The 23,494-nt window shown below is 40.1% G+C and overlaps 1 protein-coding gene across 2 annotated transcripts in view; it reads right to left on the bottom strand.

Moving 5' to 3' along the window:
- Neur (E3 ubiquitin-protein ligase neur) overlaps positions 1 to 23,494 on the bottom strand; it is an 87,361-nt gene that overhangs the window by 44,689 nt on the left and 19,178 nt on the right. Inside the window, exon 1 of one of the 2 annotated variants that reach the window (XM_076773821.1) lies at positions 685 to 1,389. The exons of the other annotated variant lie outside the window; for it this stretch is intronic. Coding sequence (XP_076629936.1) covers positions 685 to 994 — 310 coding nt within the window. The 5' untranslated portion in view covers positions 995 to 1,389. Of the gene's footprint in view, positions 1 to 684; positions 1,390 to 23,494 lie in introns of those variants that run through there. 2 annotated transcript variants of the gene reach the window in all.

The following is a 23,494-nucleotide window of genomic DNA, read 5'->3' as shown; positions in this document are numbered from 1 at the left end:
AATTTCAATCTCTGCTGACTTGAAAACTATTGAGCATACAGGAAAGTTTTTCGATAAATTCTTTTATGTTTTCTTTTTATAGTAAATATTAGTGAGTATCTATAGTCTCAATATTGCTAAAAATACAATACAGTGAACGACTTTTACGTTGAAGTGATCCGACTAGGCGTATGGCAGTGTTCAGTAATGATTTCTTGATTTAGGAAGGCTTTAACTTTGAAGGGTAGTTTCACCCCTCAAACTCGAAATACTTATCACATATTTTTGACCTTCCTACAAACTTCGCGGATATTTCTGTTAACGAACACTCGTGCCAGTGCATATTGTCGATAGATATTATAATTATAACAACGTTTAAATCTAATTCCATTTAATAGACTCCGAATAGTTAACGCGAATATTTTGTTTACCGAGAGGGAAAAGAATTCATGATTAAGATCTGATACGCGGACATTCAATGGGTCGATCACTTTCGTTCATTGTGCGTTTCTCTCGATGATCTTTTGTCAAAGGGAAGTACCGTTGCACAGTTGATGGTCGGTTGTTATGGCATCGCGGGTCATTGGCCGACCCCGCGGGGTCATAGGTTGCCCAACACCGGGAACCCCCGAAGCTACCGATTCCCAATTCGTCGTACACCGCGAAATGGACATTATGAAATAAAAGGAGGGGGGTGTGGCTCACCTAGGCCCATCTTGCGCTTGAGTTTCTTAAGCACCTTCATCTTGTTGCGCAGGGGTGCCAGTATGTTGCTGTCCCCGTTGTTGTTCTGCTGTTGCAGCTCGCCTGTGAGGTTTTTCTTTCCGTTCTCGGGGTGGTGATGATGGTGCTGGTGGTGCGCGTAGTGCGCCTCGTGATGATGATGATGATGGTGGTGGTGATGATGATGCTGCTGCTGTTGTTGCAGGCTCGCGCCGGAACTGGCGAGGTTGCTGCAGCAGTGACAGGGGTGGCTCTTACTGCCCTTGACCGCGCACTCTCCGGACACCCCCATAAATGTAGCCGTGGTGCTCTCGAGATTCCGAGAGCAGCCGTGAGATCCGGGGAGGGGGCGGGAGTAGAGGAGAAGCGTCAAACGAGAGAGATTTACAAGAAAAAAAAAAAAAACAGGGCAAAGGGAAACCCGAAAAACACCGGCTGATTCACTGGTTGCACATGGAGCACATAATGATGTTCTGACGGGTGTAGAAGGATTAAGTAAGTGAGAGAGATTGAGAAATCGAGAGAGACAGTTCAGAGTCACTGACTTCTACTCTCGGGCACACACTGAATTTCTGGGGGTCTTTTTCGTCTCGTCGATCGCTGAACGACTCGAGACCGCGTGACGCGAGTATTTGAAAAACGCAAACGACGTACGCGCAAATTACGAAGCGCCTACGTGCCCCTCGAGCGGCCAGGGACGACTGACTGTTCGTCGACCGAGCGCCAGAGTATCCCCGAGCCGCGCGCGAGCCACCGACCAATAGCGTCTCGCCTATCCCCACCACTTCAGCCCCGACAGCGGCTACGCGTGGAGGGGCGAGTGGCACCTGGTGGACAGCTGCCCCTTACCTGGCCACCGACACACCGGGCCACCCCGTGCGCCAACGCGGGGAGGCCGGGGTGGACCGTGCCTTCTCGATCCAGAGAGGCGCGCGGGGTTGGAAATTCGAACTGGTCGCCGACTGCACGAGCATTGATCCTGCCTAGACGCGATTACTTTTTTTTTCTCTCTCCCGCCCGCCGTCGCGTATATGCGCGGATGTACTGGCCGCTTCCATCCGCGTTCGGGAGGAAGCGTTTTTGAGGTGGACCGGCGAGTTACGGCTGAATCGAAACGACCGCTTGACCAGGGGATTTTTTAGTCACGACGAGTTCGGACGAAACCCGAAGTTTCCGGTGGAAGCACGGGGAACGATAAGTTGAATTTTAATAGAACGCGTTTTATGAATTGCTCGTTTCGATTGTATGGTAATGAGGTCGTCTCTCGCTTCGATCTATCTGTCTAAGCACGTATTGACCGTTCAGTTAGGCGAACTGAACGGTGTACTGTGCACGGATCGAATGTTGTCAACGAGTTGAATTAGATTCCAATTTCTACAGAGTTGGCAATATTAAATGGAAGGGGTAACTCCGGTTGAAACAGTTGATTTCACCCAGTAAACATTCTTACGTAGATGTAATGAACGTTTGTAAATAAAGAAAATAAGGAATGATTCGTCCATTTGTTTCGCGGTAAATACATGTACAGGACGAGTCGCATATCTCGTTTACGCCAAATAACTCCTAAAGTATGCATTTTACAAAAGTGTTTGATATAAAAATACTACAATACTTTTTGTCTTATCTTGTGGGAACAAATAGTTTTAATCTTGAATTTGTAGAGAAAACCTGACTGTAATGACCAAAGAATCGGAGTAAATAGAAATGTGGAAATTAAAATTGAAATTTACCTTTCATTCGTTTTTCGAAATTGTTATTTAGGTAAGGTTGCTCGCGTTCTGACGTACAGCCGTGGAGTTTTATTTCATGGAAAACAGGAGCAATGAAAGCGCAGTAGAATTGCGAAACTTGTGATTCGCCACGGTGATACGGAAATATGTAAATAGAGTGGTAGAAATATCGGGGATAAAGTATGGGCCGGGATTCTGCGTTGAAAACGGTCCAAATGGCAACGGTCGTGATCATGAATAATGCAAATCGCAGACAGAGTGCACGCAGAGATATTGTAAGTAGAATTTGGAGCTTCTAGGATGTAAGTACGCTGATACTTGCACGGTAAGTTAGGTTTGATTAAATGAATAATTAAGACGAGAATCGAGGGCAAACTCGCGTAAGATTTTAGAAGTCGAACATTTAAATAAAATTGAAAAAGGAAAAACAAAGTTACTATTGAATATTATGATTGGATTTGTTGTAACTTTCTTCTATTTTATACATGTTTTTCTATTAAACGCATCGTATTATACATTTTACAAAAAATAAATCGTTAACATTAATTCTTCACTTGGTTCAACGCGGTAAAGAGCTGCCGAGTTTGTTCAGCGTGACGAACGAAGCTTGTTTTGGTTTGCCACTTCGAATTACAGGATCGAAGTACAACGGTAGAAATATCGTGTTTCCATGGGACTCGAGATGCGTTTCTCGTCCCATGACAGACTAACGACGATGATGTGTCAAATTTTGGAGCTCGCGACTGACCACAAGAAACAGAATTATTGTACCGTAATTAATCTTTAAATGTCATTCATAAAACTTCTCCGCGATAAAAACGTTAAATAATAAAATAAATAACTGTGAAGTGAAACTGAATCAACGTCACCTTCGTATTTTCAGTAGAAGGAAACTTCATTAATCATGCCATTGAAGCTCGTTTCAACTGTATTGTATTCCTACCTCGTTTCAATGAACACGAAAAGATTGAATAATTTTCGAATTTCATACGGGTACCCTTATCACAAACTCACCTTTCGTAACAGTAATATAAATTTTAATTATCCAAGGCTGCACACGTCTAACTAGTTTCCAAATGACATCAATGCGGGCTGTGAATCTCACAATTAAAATACTTATTCGTCATAATATGTATCCGTACTTTGCTTAAATTCCAAAGAAAAATCATCGAAAGTCTGCTATAAAATTTAAAAGAATAAACAATAAACGTGTAGCTAATAATAGATCGGTTACAATGAAATACCTCGGTGCAATCTACAGGAATGCAGTGCAGGAGTCTCGAAGGGCAGAAAATAATCGAACGATAAATAAACCAATAAATCCAAGGTACGTTACTCAAGAAACAGCGGGAAACGCGATGGATGAAATCGAATTTCGAAAGACAAAGTAAATAAAGTTAATGGAAAGAAAGACGACGAGTTGCTCCGCGAAGAGTATCGTTCCCGTTGTACGCAAGAAACCGCATTGCAGTCCTAGGGAGTCCTTGCATCTTTCTAGCAGGAGGGAAACTCAATTCGCGAGCCGGTCTGGCGCTTGAAAGGAGACGCGTGTACAGTTTCCAGGGCAAGGAGAAACGACATTAGGGACGGAAATTAAATCGAACGGAGAACGTGAAATCGAAGGCAGCCGGTGATCGATCGGTGTCAGAAGTTACCCCTTCGAAATCGATACTGGCACCGTCTTCGTTGCGCTTGTGCAATGCGCGCCAATGAAGGGATCGGATCCGGTGCAGCTCGATGGAATGCGTCTCGAGGTTGCACACGCTTAAACAATACTGATAATTGAACCTCTCCGATGCTAAGCCGATCCACTTCTTATAAACATCCCGATTTTGACTCCATTTTTATGAAACGGACGACCACAACATCTGTTTTGTCTTCATTTTGATTCATTATTTTGATCTACGTTTTGTAGATTCTTCAATTTTATTATATGAAATTTGTTTGTAACACAAATTTTGCTCACTTTTTTATTCACTTTTATATTAAGTGGACGACTATGACGTAGATTTTGTCTTCTTAACTTGTTTCCGGTGCATTATTGAAAGTCAGAGGGACGTGGACAGGCTTTAAAGACCCAGGAAGAATCTTCTAAAGCACCACTGACATAAAATCGAATAGGGTGAAAATGGTGGTCGTAGTAGTCACGATCGAAAGCACAGACCCGTGTAATTCGTAGGGCTGAATGTCTCCCCTCGATTGTAAGGGTTGTAAAACGTCTTCGATAAATGTTTCCCTCCGTGACCTCGTGAGACTTCCCCATTTAACTATCTGACGTAACCTGTTGCTTGACGCAAGTATTCTTTAACAATTTGACACGCACGTACCAATCGTTCGTCAAATATTTAAGCATGGCATAATTATTCTAATAAACTGTGGAACGATCAATATTAACAAAATTATCGTCCGTGTCACCGATCGATGAGTCGAGATTTGCTCTGCTCTATTAGTACGCAAATTTTCGGAAAATTAACTGTAAATTCCGATCACTCGTTGATGGCTTCGCTTCCTTTTCAATTTTGAAATATAAGACAGGGTTCAAACAATACCGATACTTGGCAACAGGAGTAGGAAACGGGCCAGAGTCACGACTTAGAGGATAGGAAATACGCCCATGGCACCGTGGCCGCGGCTTCCTTTCGCACTTCCGTTTTATCCGGGCCGTCGTTCCTCTTGCGTAACGATTGTACGCGGACTGAAAGAAACCGTTCGTCCGGCCAGGTCGAACTTACTTTCGATCATGTAATCATACTTCACCGGGACTGGTTTCCGGTCAGGAACGCTCTGATTGTTCGCGCATTCAAACTATTGCCTTGTCAATCTCTCTTTTTTTCCTTTAACTAAATTAACAATACGCATGCATACATTTATAGTTATGAAAATGTCTGATCGTCTTCATCAATATATTTTACATCTTATTCTCACAAATTACTCAAAGCTATCTAGAAAATTATTAGTTAGCGAGGAGATCGAATAAAAATATACACTTGTGAAAAAAAAAATATTCTTGAATACCAATCTAGCATGTACGATCGGACAAACTGAATCCCATTGGGTTCTATAACAATAAATTCATTCTTCCATGAAAATTAAATGCAATTCTATGCATTCTATCGAACCTCTCGATAAAGCCAGATTCGTTTTTTAACCATCCGGTGTTAAAATCTCGTTTTATGTATGTATTTATAGTCTCTGCAGAGGATGTGCAGAGAGGTCGCGTTTCAGTTGTGTTTCGTGAAATACGCGTTTCCACGATCGACGAAACGAATTAACGACGCGCCGAGTGTGCACAGAGGCACGTACAGTTACGCACGCGTATTAACGACCACGTATGCATCGGGTCGCGTGCACTGGCGTGTACTCGCGTGTACGCGCGAGCCCCGTTCACGTGCACAGAACAATGCACCGTTTTCGATGTGCACACGCTGAAAATACAGGGTGATCCTAGTAACTGGGCCACAGGCTACAGCTTTGTTTCAGAGACGGGCAAAATACGAGGGTAAGCTGAAAAGTAATGCACACATGTTTGCAGAACACGAACGAAAAAATATAGTAAGTTCGGTCAAAAGTACATTGAAGTACAATTTTTAAGCTTCAAAATCATATATTTATTTTTCAACATAGTCACCGTTAAAACTAATACATTTCTCCCAACGTGTAACAAGTTTTTTCATTTCGTCACTGAAAAATTCGTTCAACTTTTCTCGAATCCAGAACTTGATAACTGCTTTTACCTCATTGTCCGAGGTGTAATGATTACCCTTAAGGTCTCTCTTGAATAGAGGAAAAAAATAAAAATCGCAAGGCGCAAGATTAGGAGAGTAAGGAAGGTGTGGAATCGGTTCAAACTTCAGGTTTCGCAGAGCCTCTGCAGACGAAACAACGATGATTCTCACAATCAGTAGGAGTCACTTTTTCAGCAGTTAAAAATTCGATAACAGCACGTTGTTATCGAACTCGCGTTGACATAGCACTAGAACACGTCTCCATAGTTCCGCTGCTCAAAATACAGTGAATGAATGCAAGGCCTTCAAACTGCGTATTCATATAGAGGAGGAACGTTACTTCCACATGCCACCTAGCGCGCTTTTGAAGGTCATTTCGTTCGTGTTCTACAAACATGTGTGCATTACTTTTAAAAAATAACCAATAAACCATACAGCCATTTGTTCCAGTTCAATCTCTCTGCGTTCGTTTTATTCCATAAATGAAATTTTTAATTTTATTTTATTTAAAAATACAATTTTAAGTACCATTACAAAGAAGAAAAGAAGATCTCTTCATAATCAACTTATCTAAAAAATAATAACTGAGAACGGAGCACAGTTACTATGATCACCCTATACAGGGTGTTCGGCCACCCCTGGGAAAAATTTTAATGGGGGACTCTAGAGGCCAAAATAAGATGAAAATCAAGAATACCAATTTGTTAATGGAGGCTTCGTTAAAAAGTTATTAACAATTAAATTCAAAAATTTCAAATCGTCCTGGAAAAATTATTTTCGAGCGCGGGGGTCAATTACAATCATTTTTGGTCATTACTCATACCTTCGAAATCCTATCCACTTTCGAGAAAAAAAATCGGATAGGTGCTGAAATTTTTCGGTGAAAAAAAAAATTTCAAATCATTCTGGAAAAATTATTTTCGGTTGCAAGGATCAATTACAATCATTTTTGGTGAATAGACATACCCCCGAAATCCTACCCACTTTCTAGAAAAAAATTCGAGAAGGTGTGAAATTTTTCGACGGAAAAAAAAAATTTCAAATCGTTTTGGAAAAATTATTTTTAGTTGCAGGAGTCAATTGCAAGCATTTTTGGTCAATAGACATACCCCCGAAATCCTACTCAGTTTCGAGAAAAAAATTCCTTACCAAAAATCTGATGTGAGGCCAGAAACGTTGCCCGAAAATTTCATGCGAATCTTTAAAATGTCATAACTCCTGAACGGATTGGACGATTTTAATGTTTAAAAAAACAAATTATGCGTATTTTGATGGAGAATATGTAGAAATTGTAAAAATATTCGAAAAGTTGTTCCCTAACCCCGTAAAGTGTCAAAAACCCGAGGAAAATGGTCCAATTTTCAAACAGCCATAACTCCTATAATAGTGGATATATTTCAATGAAACTTTTTTCTGAAGTAGAGCTTATGAGTACCTACAAAAAAATATTATACAACTTTTCTGTAGGGTGTCAAACAAAATTACTAAAAATGAAAAACGAATTTTTAAGAAAAATCGACAGGGGGTAGGTGCCTAAATTTTTCGACGAAAAAAAAAAAATTTCAAATCGTTCTGGAAAAATTATTTTCGGTTGCAGGGGTCAATTACAATCATTTTTGGTGAATAGACATACCCCCGAAATCCTACCCACTTTCTAGAAAAAAAGTCAGTACGGTCGAAACTTTAAACGTTAATAACTTTTTAATGAAGCCTCCATCAACAAATTGGTATTCTTGATTTTCGTCTTATTTTGGCCTCTAGAATCCCCTATTAAAATTTTTCCAGGGGTGGCCGAACACCTTGTATAATGGCCTATCAAGGGAAAACCAGCTGCTTCGAAGGAAAACTAGCCGCCGTGATTTTTATGCAATTATTTCGTAATTTCTTTTCGCGAGCATCGCAGACACCGAGCGAGCACTGTATTCTAATTAGGCACGTGATTAATGAGAGATGAAAATGAGCCCGTCATTGTTAATGAGTTCGAGCTACGTTTTAGAATGACTTATTGAATGCTGAAAGAATGGGTAATTGACTTCAAGGTGGAATATTTATTAGAACGAAGTGCTGCACGTACTTGTATAACTGTTTATGGTTAGTTTAATTGTTCGTTTTTTCCCCCGTGAAGCAATATTTCATACCAATGAAATTAATGCGTGGAAAATGTAGCTTTCGTTTAATTAGAAAAATAGATCTTCGTTGTGTACGAAGAATAAAGTTGAAAACAATCAGAATGGTGCGTCGAAATTACTATCCTTTTCGTTGTTTCTTTACTTTAGCGTAAATGAAAATTGAATTGTCAGCAGAAGAGACGCTCAGGCGAAGAGCCATCCACGATTTCCTCCCATTTCACGTGGGAAAAACCGTCAAGCGCGAGTGTGGATAAGTGAATACGGGTTACGAAAGGGTCGTTCGTTTCTTACTTCGATAGGAAACTGCTGCTTGAATTATGCTTTCCATTGTTTCGACGCTTAGTGGTACACAACTATGCGTGAAGTGTACAAGATGTTTCTAAAGATGCATGACATCCTGCACTGATGATCTAAACGAAGAAGAAATCGATCAATCCGTAATACATCTCGTACCGTGCATAGAAATTTAATTTTGGAGAGAAATAAATGTTCAATCTTTATTATAAACTTGTTAAGACATATTGCACTATATTTTCATATACCGTAACTTCTACTTAATGTAATTTATAATTTATACGAAGCAGTATATCTTAACGAGTAATATATCTTATTTTTATTATGAGAGTTAACGATAAAAGTTCATTTAACGCGCGCTCGTTATTCAACATTCGTGTCTGGATAGAAATTTCGCTCGTTTCTGGTCGCTCGAAATTTTCCGCGCAACGACCATTCGTTTCGTGTTGGTGTTACTACAGCAACGGCTGCTCGTAGTCGGAAGGAAGCCCGCAAACGGATGCTTAAACGCGGAACTGTTGCTGGCTGGCCGTAATTTCGGGGATTCCGACGATTTCGTGTGGGACCGAGATGGCGAAACTCGTAAATATGGTGGCCGACACGGCCTCGAGGAAACGGAGACACGCTTCGGTTGTTTGTTCGTGCGCGCGAGTAAAGTTTACTCGAGGCGTTGCAGCACGCTGCGGGGAACGTGTACTTGCAAAGCGTTTTATCGCTGCAGCAATTAAACTAGGGACCAACGCCGGGGAAAGATAATGTTAATTTCTGCTGTCAGTTCGCTGGCATTGGTACCCCGGACTAGCGACCACCGACCGAATAAAACGTTAAATAGAAAATTAATACAGCGTTGCCTGCGAATCATACTAATTGCTGCTACGGAGAAAGACTTTTGCACCCAAATATGGAAATCACGTCTATCTCGCTTCTCAAGATCGCTCGAACGGGATAAAATTTCCAAGGGAAATTAACATTTCTATATTTTGTCGTCTGTAGTCGAATTGGCGAGGTTCTCTTGATTAAAACGAGTATAAACACGGCTCTGTTCTGACTGGTTTTGTATTTTAAAATTTTCAAATTTCGAGTATATAAAAGTGGTCCGAAGGCGGTCGTGTTTGGACTCGTTTTAATCGGGAAGACTTTGCCGATTCACTAATGATACTTTTATACAAGGTTTTTGGTACAAATAAATAGAAGTATAGTAATGTTTGATATATTCTTTTTGCCGCGTATGTTTCAGAAGATATTGTAATCGTTACTGTTTTACGATGGTCCTGCTTAATATTTTTCGCACGCATTCTCGCGATTGTCTCAAGCACTGTTTAAGTGCGCTCGCGTGTAGTTTCACGTGTAGGCAATTAGTACCGACTGCGGGTTCCTCAAACGACGCGTGTTTACGCGATACTAAAGGACGTCCTGCCTCTTTCAATGCTAATAGTACCTCACGTGCTCCGATAAGATGCAAATTGAAAGCATATGAATCAGCCTTTTGAGGAGTACCTCGCGTCTATTTTCTTAGTAGATTGAGATAACCAAGAATTCCTTGACGAACAGATAGGTCTATTGAAATACGTAGGAGATTTTGATAATCAGATATACTTGGGTCTTTGGAGCTCGTTTCGAATATTATATGTACACTATAGATACAGAGTGATAAATGAATCTTCGTTTGGGGATACATCATGGGGGTATCAATTAATTTTAAGCAATGGATATTCTTGTGCGCCCAATAATGGGGATGTATCTTAGCTTGCTGGAGAAATTTGAAATTGTTGAAATTTTCGAAGTCGATCGTTTCGAATGAAAAGTGTCCGTAGTTCTTGATGAAAGTCGCGACGCGGGACACCGACAAGTGCCACTTTTCGCGAATTCGTTCCCCTCCCTGTCGAAATGCAAATTACGCGGAGCCGCGCGCCAAAGGTGCGCCGGATCCAGCATCTGTCTCCCGCGACGTCTGAACCTCAGGTTCGCCCCTCGACGCGGAGGAGAGTGCAGATGCGTTTCCTATGGGGCAACCAGGCCGGCGGGGATGCGTGCATATAGCATAATGTGAAATAGCGGAAGCAAGGCGGATGGCAGGAAGTTGGAGAGACTGGCGCGTGCGCACCCCCCATGAAAATATAGAAGACGGAGGCATTTTAGAAGTGTATTGTCGGCTCGGATTACCATGGGGTCGGAGAAGGGATAGGGCCGCGAATCCATGGTTGTCAACCTCCTCCTTACGCTTTTATCGAAATTCAACGATATTCCCTCCTCGTCGAATCCCATTTCAACCCTTCCTACACTCTTTGGGCCACGTTGATCCAAAACGAAAAATTAGGCTATAGATTCTAATAATCTTTGCAATTCAAATTTTTCGGATACTTCCAACTTATATAATATGTGGTTTAAATTAATTAATTAAAATATCAAGCTTTAATATCGAGGGGAAATATCTATTATGTTGTACAATATTTTGCTCTGAAACGCAAATATTTGGAGAACTTTCGCCGTTGTTAAAATAACGAGGGTGTAACGAAGGGTTCGGCGTAAATTGTGAAATGAGAACCGCAGTTTTATAGGACATCCCTTGCAATCCATTCCAAGTTCGCCTCCCCTCCTTCGGTTGGGGAGACCAGCGCACATCTGACAGAGCCATTGACCGAAAATACAATCTTTTACTCCGGTTCTTATTTCGGGAAGACAGACGGGCTGCCAGACAAGGGCCTCGAATGCGCCCTTTCTGCCGGACAGGCAATTAGGAAACCCTTGAGGAAACAGTACGGCGCGTTTGTCCATTCAGGGAATGAGAGATAGAAAGAGGGAAATTGAAATCACGGTATTCGCGAAACCCACGGGAAATTGTATTCCAGCTCTCGGTAAAAAAGTAATTATATATCCATACAATAATTCGCGCTTACGAGTGCCAATTTTTACACCGGACTCGAGTAGTGCAATTATCTTCGCCACCGTTTACATTTTAAATATACGCTAATGTAGGGAATTAAATAATTATAATTATAAAATTCGGTATTTATTCCCATCGTAATTATGGGACCTAATATCTCTTCGCCAACAATGAATGATCATGATAAATACCTGCGATGAGAAATTTCATCGACAGTTAGCTTCGACTATGGCAAATTATGTGACTTACTTGAAACAAACAATAGAAGTTGTATCAGTGACAAAGAACAATTTCGATGTTCGATTAAACACAAGTGTGAATTTTGTTTTTTAAACGAGGATATTCGTCTAAAATGACATTCTCTCGCGTTTGGCATGTCATTGCCGCACCGTGCGACGATTCGACAGAGTCGTCCTGAGAAACTGGGCCCCATCGAGGCAGCCTCGACCAAGGAAGCGGAGATACGGTCCCGCGACTCGAAAGCGGAATCGACTTCGGCGTCGAAGCGGCAATGCGGCCAGCGATTCACGAGCCGCTTCGCAGGATTTTGGTGTTCACGCAGGATGTGGAGTTGTTTACCGTGAACGAGAAGAGGCTTAGGGCTGAATTCGCATAATATTCTATACCAGTAGGGACTATTTCTACAACTTATCTGCATTCAAATATTAGGGCCATCCCATATGTAACGTACCGTCTCGTATTTTACTTTAACGCTTCTACTCCCACATTTCGAGATTTAAGCTCAGAACTCTTAAAAATTTTCATAGAAAAGAGTAGCAAGCAAAAGAGAAATTTTAATATTATTTCGTGAACAAATTTTCATCGTCGAGGACATTGCTCGACCATGCACGAAACGGGCCCTCTCTCGAGAGGTCTTAGGCACCGAAGACGTGGACCTTTAAACGAAGTTGACCTCGTTGTACCGTAATCATTCTATTATCATTCAATTCTCCGTCACGCGAATACGCAACGAACGACTACGTGCAATCATCGTAGGGACGAACCAGTACAAGATGCAGATCTCGCTCGATTGTCCATTGTGCCTCGAAAACTATTAAAAGAATTCGTTCAAATGTTGTTGTTACAACTTAGCCACGGGTTAAACTGTATGGTGCTAAAAGGGTTAAAGACAAACGACTCTTATGGTCCAGAGATATTTGAAAAATTCTAACGAGATCAACGACGCGATCGATTTGATATAAAAGGACTCAGGAACCAGCCGCGACTGACCGAGTAAATTAAAAGCAACAGCAGCTGCATAGGGGCGTCGTCATCTCTCGCGCAAAAATCTTTCAGGTGCTACCATAGCGCTTCGAGGTGCGTAGTTATGAACAATACCAATAACACCTGTCTCGCGGAACTGAAAGCTCTTCGCGTCCGCGAAATGTCTGTGACGATGCGGGTCGATCTTTTACATACAATTAACGAGCACGTGTCGATATCTATATCTGTTAAGACGAGTCGAGATTTTCATTTATATAAGAAATCAGAACGTATAATATTAAACGAGAAAAAAGTTCTGTGGCGAATTGATATCAGCGCTAATGTCCCATCCGCCATAATAGCGGATGATAGGAGAAGCTTTGGAGCTTATTTTTCTGTCACCTAGTGTGTTTATTGGCCAAGTATGAGGATACAGACACGCGAATGTAAAAACAAATGAAATAAAGTGAAAGTACTCGAGCGAGTAAGAGGCAGGATGTAACTGAAATTCTCTGATTAAAACCTAAAATTGAACTCTAACCTCAATTATAAATTGCATAGAAATTTTAACGTAGGTAGACAATGGGATCCAGGTTCGAATTCTTAAATCTCGATTGGAATGTACAAAAATATTATTCGATTATCAATAATTCCAACGTCTCTGGTCCAAAGTATGGTGCAGTACATGACGAAGCGCACGAGGCGAAGTACGCGAAGTACGCGTGCACTCTGGATGATTTGTCGGGTGCGTTTGAAGACGTGATACGAATTAAAGCAAGAAAGCTTTTCCCGTGAGGAAAGCACGGAGATAGGGACGACGGTTAAGGGACAATCACGGTGTAATCCGCTTTTTGGTAGCGACAAAGAAGCCCATTATCTCGTTATTCAAATAAACCGCTTAACGCTCGCTGCGATTGAACTACAGGCTGATACAAAGGCGACGTTCGACTTGGCGCAAATTGCAATAGTAAGCCTGATTCGTTAATATACAGAGTGAATCATGCAACTGATCTTCATCAAAGATAAAAACAAATGGAAACGGGAATGTTAAGGAATTTGTTTTACAGTCAATACGCAAAATTAAATATGATCGTATCGAATTTTCCCAAATTTGTAATTGTGCTATTAATGGAATAAGGAAGAGTGTACTTTATTCCAGAAGATGGTAAAACATTCCACCATTGCGTAAGCATTTTACAAACGGCACACGTTTCATGTCGAAATGAAACCTTTTTTAATTCGCCCGATGTCAGAGTCGTTTACAAGTGAAAAAAGAAAGGAAACAAAACCGGATCGGAGACAGCAGACATTTATGCGAATTGAAGGATATGTAACACGCGTGCCGCTTAAGATAAGTGGTGCGTGGTTTTTGCGGTTAAAATGGATCAGGTGCACGCGGTTAAAACCGTTACGAATGGTATAAACATAATGCAAACCCGTAACCCAATTAATAAGCATATGACTGTAATAGAATGTTAATTTTCATTCACCGTCATGAAAACATTTCTATGAAAATGATTCATAAAATCTTTGTCTTAGTCAAACTATTTGTAATTAGATGAAAATTAAATGTATTTTTATATATTCAGCTTACAAAAAATTAAATTTTTGATCTATTTTTTGAAGAACAAAGACAAACTCAATTATTATTAGTTAAATAAACATAAATTCGTACGGCAGCAATATTCTCGTAAATTTGTCAAACAAATTATAATTTACCTGAGTTTCCAACCATCCCCAGCAAAAATGGTTTTCACCGAGTCGTTTAAATTGTTCCATTTTCTGCCTCAAATTTTCTTAATCATCATTTGCATAATTATTCATTAACGAAACGTAGCACGTTCCACCGTTAGAGTTTCTCGTTAAAATTCGGTTTCTTTCCATATTTTTAATAATGCATAAGCTAGCGCCGCTAGATTATTTATTGACGGAAGGAGTAGTAGTATTCACATATTAGATTCTCTCAACTTGTTACGCGAGGCAGATGTTTGATCTTGGAAGATAGAGGCTGACTTCCATGCCCCAAAAAATGCTCTTAGGTGGAACAGGTGCATGTGAAAAAATCCTCTTCGAGTATCAGAGGTGAATGGTTGCATCGAGAAGCTTAAAGCTGCTGGCCAGTTTACGAGAAACGGTTTTGTAATGGAGAAGGATTTAATGACGCCCGAAAATAAAAAGAAATTCAGTTTGGGAGCGTTTAATCGCAGCCGCAACGTTGATGTCTATAATTTTGCAACGTAATACGATCGTTAGATCATATAAATAATGTAGAATTTTTTTGTAGAACATCGTTTGTTCTATTTATTCATTACTGGAAATGGAATTTTAAGGAAATTAACGAACGAAAAATTTTTAATCTTCTTATGACTATTTCACCCCTTCAGTATAATTACTTTTGCAGCTTACAACGTCACGCTCCACTCATTGCATCAAGCGATTTAGTATTTTCTCTTACGCAACGTGATCGCGAAAATAAAATCGAACTAAAAGTGAAATAATTGGGATAAAATATTAATTACAAATTCTTTCCATTTTTACTATTTTTTATTTGTTATTTACACGAAACCTTGCCTCTTTTCCTATTATTATTTTTAAAAAAGAAACTCTGCAAGAATAGAAAGTCGAAATTCCACAAAAGTAATATAATTCTTTAAATAGTTTCGAACGAGGGAGTATCTTTTGTGCGAAATATTTGTAAAAGGAACTACAAGAGGCGTGATCTCAAAAGATCAGCGTGCATTTTAGAAGAAAGGAATACAACTTCAGAGAAAATTTCAGGATTTTCTAACGCTGCTTTCAACGTGCGTACATCAACAATCAAAAATTTCGTTGATTAAAAATTTGGTGTTCACTGTCAATAAAGCGTAACAAAGAAATAATCAAAATTAATTTCAAACAGAAAGTTTCGCACATTTTTGCACTACCTGGTACGGGAGATAAATTTTCTAGATCCTGAACAAAGGTTTCAAAGCGTGGCACAGAACCTTGAAAGTTCCGATTCTATGCCATCACCGTTCACGCAACACTTTTCTTCGTTCGAAAGAACAGCTGAGTTTCGACCTGTCTTTAAATCACCGAATAGGTAAGAAGTCGAGGTAGGACATGGTCCAACATAGAAATCGAAGGAAACAGATCCAGCTGAGCCATTCGGAGCGTCCTTTTAAAATAAGTCGGTGTCCTTTTAAAATCACAGAAACCTCTGCTCCGGAATCTCGCAAAGATTTGTTGAATCAAAAAAGGTGCGCAACGTTAGAGCACAATAAGTATCCTGTATACCAAACAGGTACGGCTCGAATACGGGTCTGCCAGAAAAAAGGGGAAGAAATTCTTAATTTTTCATATCTCTTATATTTGACATCTGTCGCCGTTACCGAGTATTCGTTTCCTTTGTATTTTCTATTTACAGTTACGTCACTGTATTCACTTGCAGTGAAACATAACCGCAATAATGCACCGGATTCACGGAATTGATCACATGGATTTCATACAATAACTATCGATTGCCTAAGAAATTGTTTGTATACTGTAAATTTTTTATTCTGTTAATCTCTTCATATTTTAGAATTAATTTTCTATTTTCTACTGTTTTGTAATACCTGAAAAGCTTCACTTCTTAAAAATACCCCTAACCTTCACTCTGACTAACTAGAATGTTTAAGAATACAGTGGCGCAATCTTTATTAATTCACTTTTGGATAGTATAACATCCACTTTTAACAGTTTTCCTACGCAAGAAACATCACTACGGTTCCCAACCCCCCAAAGGGTCGAGGAATGAAGTGGACTAGTAAATGGGGTAAAAAAATAGAACCGTTGATTTTTCTAAAAATGAGGGGGGTCGTACAATTGGTCGTAGTTCTCTGTAAGAACAAAAATCTGTGGTTGAAGGCGAGTGGAACCGCGCGAAAAGGGGGCCCCGAGCGTCCGATCAGAATTATCCTAGCTGTTCAGCTTGGCTCGGTCGTGCGAGGGTTAATAATTTACGCGAACTAATCCGCCGATTCTCGGGGGCCCCTTTTGTTTCCGTTCGCTGGAACGCGTTTCCGCCACGCTTTATGCCCTATTTCACTGGGCGGAACTTTCTTGGCTCGGTGTGCATGCGTTTGTTCCTGGCCGGCTCGACAAAGGTGGCTTGAAAAAGATGCGTGGCAGGTGCGTACGCGTGCCCGTCGTCCAATGGGGCACCGCCGTCGCAACACGGCCTCCTCTCGCGTCTTCGTCCAGCGGGACAACAGAGAAGCTCCGTGAGCGAAGGGTAGACCAAAACGGAGGGGGAGAACAGAGACCAGAGGAACAGAGGGAAAGAGAAAACGAAACGAACACGGTGCACCTTGCGCCCGTCCTCGATCCCATTAACAGAATTCCCCCGGTTACGTTTCCTTCGCGGATGGAGCACGTCGTCCTTCCGAAAAAGGAACCATCCGAATTAATTGCCGTTACGCTAGGCGTCCCGCTATGTGGGCCGCGCGTGCGCCCATCAGAATTATGCGAATAGTAATTTAATTACGCGCCCGGCTTGATGCGATCGACGATCAACCCTCGGTGTAGGAACTCTCATCGCCAGAGATGACCAAAACTTCAATCTTCAACCCTCAATTCTTTTGAAATATTACCTTCGATTTACCGTGACAGGATATTTAGTTCAAAGATAAAAAGGAATCATGAAAATGAAATTTTTGGCTTCCAAGTGTCGCTTGTGACGACTGAGATTTAATTCTCTGAGAAATTGCTTTAAAAAGATTAGGGAAATCTATGGAAAACGCTATAAATTCTCAAAAATCACAAAACACCCCGTAACTAATATTGAGGGTATTCGATTGTATGTGTTCTCCTAAATTTAGGCTACCGTTAGAATAGTAGAAAACACTTTGATAAACTAAGCATACTCTACGAACGCCCATAGGCGTTCAACGCACGAATAGCATTGATACGATTACTTATTACGAATTTAATTACTAAAATTGAATTCACTTCAACTTAACAAAAGGCAAAGAAAATGTTACGAAGATTAATTAGATGTTGAATTTATCTACTGGTTTGCCTGGCGTTGAGAACTTGCCTATCCATGCGTTGAAGTCACTCATAAATATGCATTTCCCGACACTTGTATAACATTTTTCCTGTTGTCTTTTATAATACCATTATTTATACTGTGCACTATAAACAAATTTTGTATGATGTCTTCTTATTATTTTAGTAGAATTTATATCGTTTCACTGCTTTGCAGCTTGTTTGATATTAGAATCATTCTTTTTATAGTTGACGTGTTCGGTATAATAATTATTCTGTTCCGATGTTTTATAGGTTTTTCTGTATCAGGCACGATTACTCTGTCGGTGTCCATATGCGGTCCTTTTCATTACCGAAGAGCTATGTTCCAGATACTCCATCGCGATCGCTCCTTGTTTTGAACTTTGCAGCTGCTCCATTGGCGCTGATCAGCTGATAACACTTCGAAATTTGCAACAAAGTACTACGTAGACTTAATGAAGATCGAAACTACCGCTCGTCTTATAAAGCAGAAGAGGTTGAAAAACGAAAAAAAATTCATTGCAATGGTAATTAATGGCACCAGCATGTGCGTTGCAACTTATCGTATCAAATGTCTCGCACATATTAATGAATCGTGATCGGCAACAGCATTGCAATTTCCCTATATAATTTAAGTAATTGGAAAATCAATAAATTCAATGATTTATACTTCAAAGTATCACGAACGTGTGATTTATTAATTAAACAGTAATTTATGTAACTTTGTCATAAATTTCTCGAATTAAATACCATACGACACGCTTAAATACAAATTATTTATCGTTTTTGTTCCGTGCTAAAGACAAAATTGATTTCAGGCTGTAATAAATGCAACTTTGAATAAAGAAAAATTTTTCTAAATTAAATTATTCATAAAAAAATGTAACGATAAACACGATAAATAATCGTTTTAAAATAAATAATACATTTCTTCGCTGCAACAAAGGGCATTTGAATAATACAAATAAATTCTGATTTATGAATATATGATTTCAATATATGATTTATGAATACAAATAATTTCTGTTTCGAGATAAATAATTGCATGATTCCGTGTTTCTCCGTTTAGTTAATTCGCTAAACACCTCGTGGACGGAACTCGGACTTGCCACGATCGTCCGGTAAAATTTAGGACTCGGAGGATTGTTCGAGGGCCCCCGTTTAATTATAAAAAACGATCGACGAGCCTTACGAGATCGATCGGTCCGATCGACGTTCCATTTCTGACGAAAACGCGTAATAAGGCGAACACAGTGAAAGTATCTCGCGGAATTCAGTAACATACGACGAGGGAAGACGAGCAGGAGGCGACTCGGCACGTGCCGCGCGTTCGTGCAGAGTTTGCCGAGCAGTCGTTTAAACAAAGTTCATTACCTCGCGATCGTCTTCACCGAGCTTCACAAAGGAGTCGGTCAAGTCACGTTGCGTCGTCTCCCGTCTCGAAACGCCAGCCAGTTTGTATGAGGCGGTTCGTTAGGTATTCAACGGGGAGATAGGTATTCACGGTAACTCGGCAAGACCGGCATTAGTCGTGCTTCGGGGGGCAAACGTGGACGAACAAGGAAAAAAAGCATCTGGAAACGTGAATGTATCGCGAATTATGACGCAGATACTTCGTTGGAACTTTTAAGACGTTCGATTGCTACTGACACGACGCAAAGATTCACCTCCTTTACCGTGATTCGAGCACCGAAGAATTTTTGTAAACCGAAGAACCTTCGGTTGTTCTCGTGCAACAGGCTTTGTACGCGAAACCACCACGCGTGGAATAAAAATCCGCTCGTCGTGCTTACGAGGAAACGCAATTTCCACACGTCGCAGATCAAAGCGAAACTGTTTCAATGCGTGGCCCCGACACTCCACAGACGGCTGTCGAGTGGATCGAAGAGGGAGTGAGGCTTCGAGTGGAAAAAGATATAAAAAAAAAAAAGAAAAAAAGGAGAGGAAAAGTAAAAAGAAGCAAGTATTCGAGTTCTTTTACCCGCCAAGCACTCTTCAATACTCTGTTCTGCCCGCGATACGATCATCCTAACGGACTTCCATACAAATCCGACTTCGATCTGCCGAGAGATATTCGCGGTCGTTATTTACTTATGCTTTGTACAGATAGAGGGGAAACCTTGTTAAAAATTTAGATTTTTACCTAGATTCTAATTAAAAAATTTTCATAAAATTGTTCGCTTACTTTGTGATCGACATATGTATGATATAAAATCGTTATCGGAGTGAATGTGGAATACCTGACCATTTTCGCGGGGTAGACAGCACTTACCTGAAACAGAAAACAAATCACAGTCAGTATGGATGTCGGACAATCGCGAAAAATGTGTGTTTAGGTGGGTCTTTTGAGGGGATAAATCAGTTTCGACGAAACAACGACCGAGAACGTGAAATACGAGTTTTCGCGGGCAGACACGCGAACGAAAGGGGGGTGAAAAGTTCAATGCGCAACAGGCGAGGCCCGATTGTGAAGCTAAAAACATCTGGCACCAGGGTAGCTAACCGTGCACTGTATCGGAATGTCGAAAGAGGGGGGTACGAATATATTTGAATAAAACCAAAGGTGGAAGAATGCACATCCCCTTTTCAATTTGGACATCCACGACCTCCCCTATCCTATAAAACCAGCTGAAAGTCTGGTTATGGGGCACCCTTCCTCCCCTCTAACAACTATTTCAGGATAATGGTTAATGCTCTGGATCGTACAATGAACGTGATTTTTTGTATCGCGATGTAACACTGAAAATTTAGAGGGAATCTGCTGGGTTCCCGACAGGTTTCGGTGCAAATTTCGTTGACTTGTTCCAAAAATGTCTAAAGGAGCTTGGAAAATTACTTGTATAAAAAAATATAACGATCGTAAAACATTTAATTTATCGTTTCTTATTTTATTCCACAATGTTTCCAAGTCTGCCAACGTTTTCAGCGACTGTTTTCGTTAGAAAGTTTTTAGAAACTTCGAGACTGTAATTTTACAATGATTTCTGACCAGCGAGATTTTGTGATTCCACACAGGTAAGGGAAAAGGAACGAACCCGATGCAACGAAAGTCATAAACGTGAGGCCCCTAAATGGAAAACAGCCGTCTCGAAGCATCGGGGGCTTCAGCATGTGGTACCCAGGTGTCAATTTAGCCCTAGAAATTTCCCGTGAAAACCCAGATGCTTGAGGACGTCCATCGATGCCCGAAGGTGACGGTTTCAATAGATTCCGGATTGAACCCATTGATTTTGGCAAGCACTGATCATACAGGAGTACCACAGCTGCGTGCCAGAAGTCAGACACGAACGGATTCGGGATACGAGGATAAAATATATCTATACTGATCTCGCACGTGCTTCTTTAACAAACGCGCGTAATGACAGGGGTGCGTCGAATTTCATTAAACGACGCCAGTTTTGCGGAAATACTGTGCTCGTATTAACCCTTTGCGATCTTGCGTCGATTTCGTATTCCTGTCAACCGATTTCATACCAAATTCAACTCTACTCGCAATGTTTTGCATATAAATTGACCTAATCTTGCCTTAATAATATATTATTACGAATAAAATAGTATGTAGCAATTGGGTGTTGCAACAGACAGACTATCACTTGATACTGAAATTTAAATTTAATTTTATTTATACTGTAATTTTACAGTATTCGGTTAAAAAAGTTTCGATAACACATAGTAAAATATTTAATAAATATTTTTCATTTTGTCTGACGCTATCTTATTAAACAAAATTCATAATGCGTAACTATTAATAGACATCGTTTAAAACTAGCAGTTTTTCACGCAATCCTCTCAGCTGTCTATCGAGCCCTCGCTTTTTCACGGGGCAACTGCTATTCCAAAAGAGTTTACAGAGTAACTGAATAGCCACGTGGCTTATCGACAGGAGCAGCCTTTTTTATTAACCATCCCGCATGACGAAGTTGAGAAATTCGATACACTAACGGACATTCAAATATTTCGAGATGGTCGATAGGTCCATCTTCTAGGGCCGGTTTATGCACCGTTAGAGGATGGAATTTATTGCGGGTTTCCACCCCTCATAATTGGCGTACGATAACTTTTTCTATAATTACTATTTTCGTGGATATTCAATATTTACTCTGATGTTTCATAATCGATATTTTCATACTCGCGTTCGACAAAAAGTTATTCACGCGCGAAATAAAAAGTAGACGCATAATATACACGTTTAATAAAAATAAATCTAGCCATAGGTCATTAAATAATAAATTTTCAAATAATTTTGATTGATAACTGAAATTAAAAAAAAGAAAAAATTCCATGTATATTTCGTTTCTTTCTACAAAGGAACGTTGGAAACCTTCGCTGTCCAACTGGCGAACCACGGATATCCGGTTCGCAAATCGAGCATTATCCAAAATTTATAATTACATACTGCACTGTATATTTATTAAAATTGTTAGTATATCACTGCTGTTCCTTTTGCGAAATTATTACAAAAACTAGTTTTTGTGTTGCAAACAAAATTATACGGTACAATCTAACACTAAATATAAACTAACTAATACTAAAAATAACTTTAATTTCAAGCAATACAATAAATATGAACACAACTCTAATGGATAAAGAAATTTTGTAAAGCAAAAAGTAATCATGAATTTTTGCTGAAAAATATTAAAATAATTATCAAGTGCAAAAGGCTGAGGTGCAAGCAATTAACAGACTAAGTTGAGGTTTTGCCTTTTCACGGTGACGAGAGCCCTCTTCAGAAAGTTTTCATCTTTACTAAGATTGCTACAAAGAAAAAGATTTTCCTTCTTTCACTTTGCAATAAGCTTATTAGAGATGAAAACTTCTTAAAGAGCGTCCTTAACAAGTTCGAAAGTAAAATCTTTATTTATTACATCAATGATGATCCTTTGCACTTTACTACGGTTGAATTTCCTCGTTTAAATGTAATATATTCATAGTACTCCACTAGTTATGTAATTTTAATTAATTATATTTTTAAACGGAATCTACAAATAATATGGAAAACCGACAGAACATCCCAAATGGGAAAAATCAGTACACACAAACTATTAACAGAAATTGCGTATAATAGTACATTAATTAAGAAACATTGAAGAATGAAAAATGGTATAAATCTAAAGTGGCTCTAATTCATCGACTCCCGGTTAAATATCATTAGAAATAGGTATTCTATCATGCTGGAGAAGATCGTTAAAATCGAAATGGTACAGTTGGGGTCCTCCCCTCGTTAGTTTGATCGACGAACTTCCATCGAACCGTAGGTGCAAACTCACCCTGGCAAGGTAGCCGTTAGCTAAATTGAGGATTTCTTTCGCAAACGCCCACGCCGAAACAGTCGACGACCCCGCCTTCTATTAATTTTTCAGGGGGCCATGTTGCGTGGCACGTCTTCGTCGGACAATAGCTCGCGAAAGGTTGCACAGGAGTAACAGGTTGCAGAGGATACGACCAAGCGCCTTGGTCGATACTACATAATTAAGAAGTTCGAGGGGCCTTTGGAGGAGGATCTTTAATTCGAGCGAAAGGTGTCTAATTTCTGAAGTCCTACGAGGTGCAATTTGCATAATCGTGTAATTATGGAGATAACCCAGTTCGACAAGACGGCTCACTTTGGGGGCTTCCCTTCGTCAAATCGTTTTTAATGCGAGAAACGCTTCTCGCGTGATCCACCCTAACGAGGCTCTTTGTTAACGAGAATCTTCGCGGCTCGAGTTCCTATTCCTAATTTCTCCCTAATTCCTTTTACGACCAATTCTATTAATCTTAACGCACACTCATCATTAATTATTTATTTAATGGAAA

Source organism: Colletes latitarsis, chromosome 10 (assembly GCF_051014445.1).
Source record: "Colletes latitarsis isolate SP2378_abdomen chromosome 10, iyColLati1, whole genome shotgun sequence".
NCBI classification, from domain to species: Eukaryota; Metazoa; Arthropoda; class Insecta; order Hymenoptera; family Colletidae; genus Colletes; species Colletes latitarsis.
This window is presented reverse-complemented; position numbering and strand designations above follow the sequence as displayed.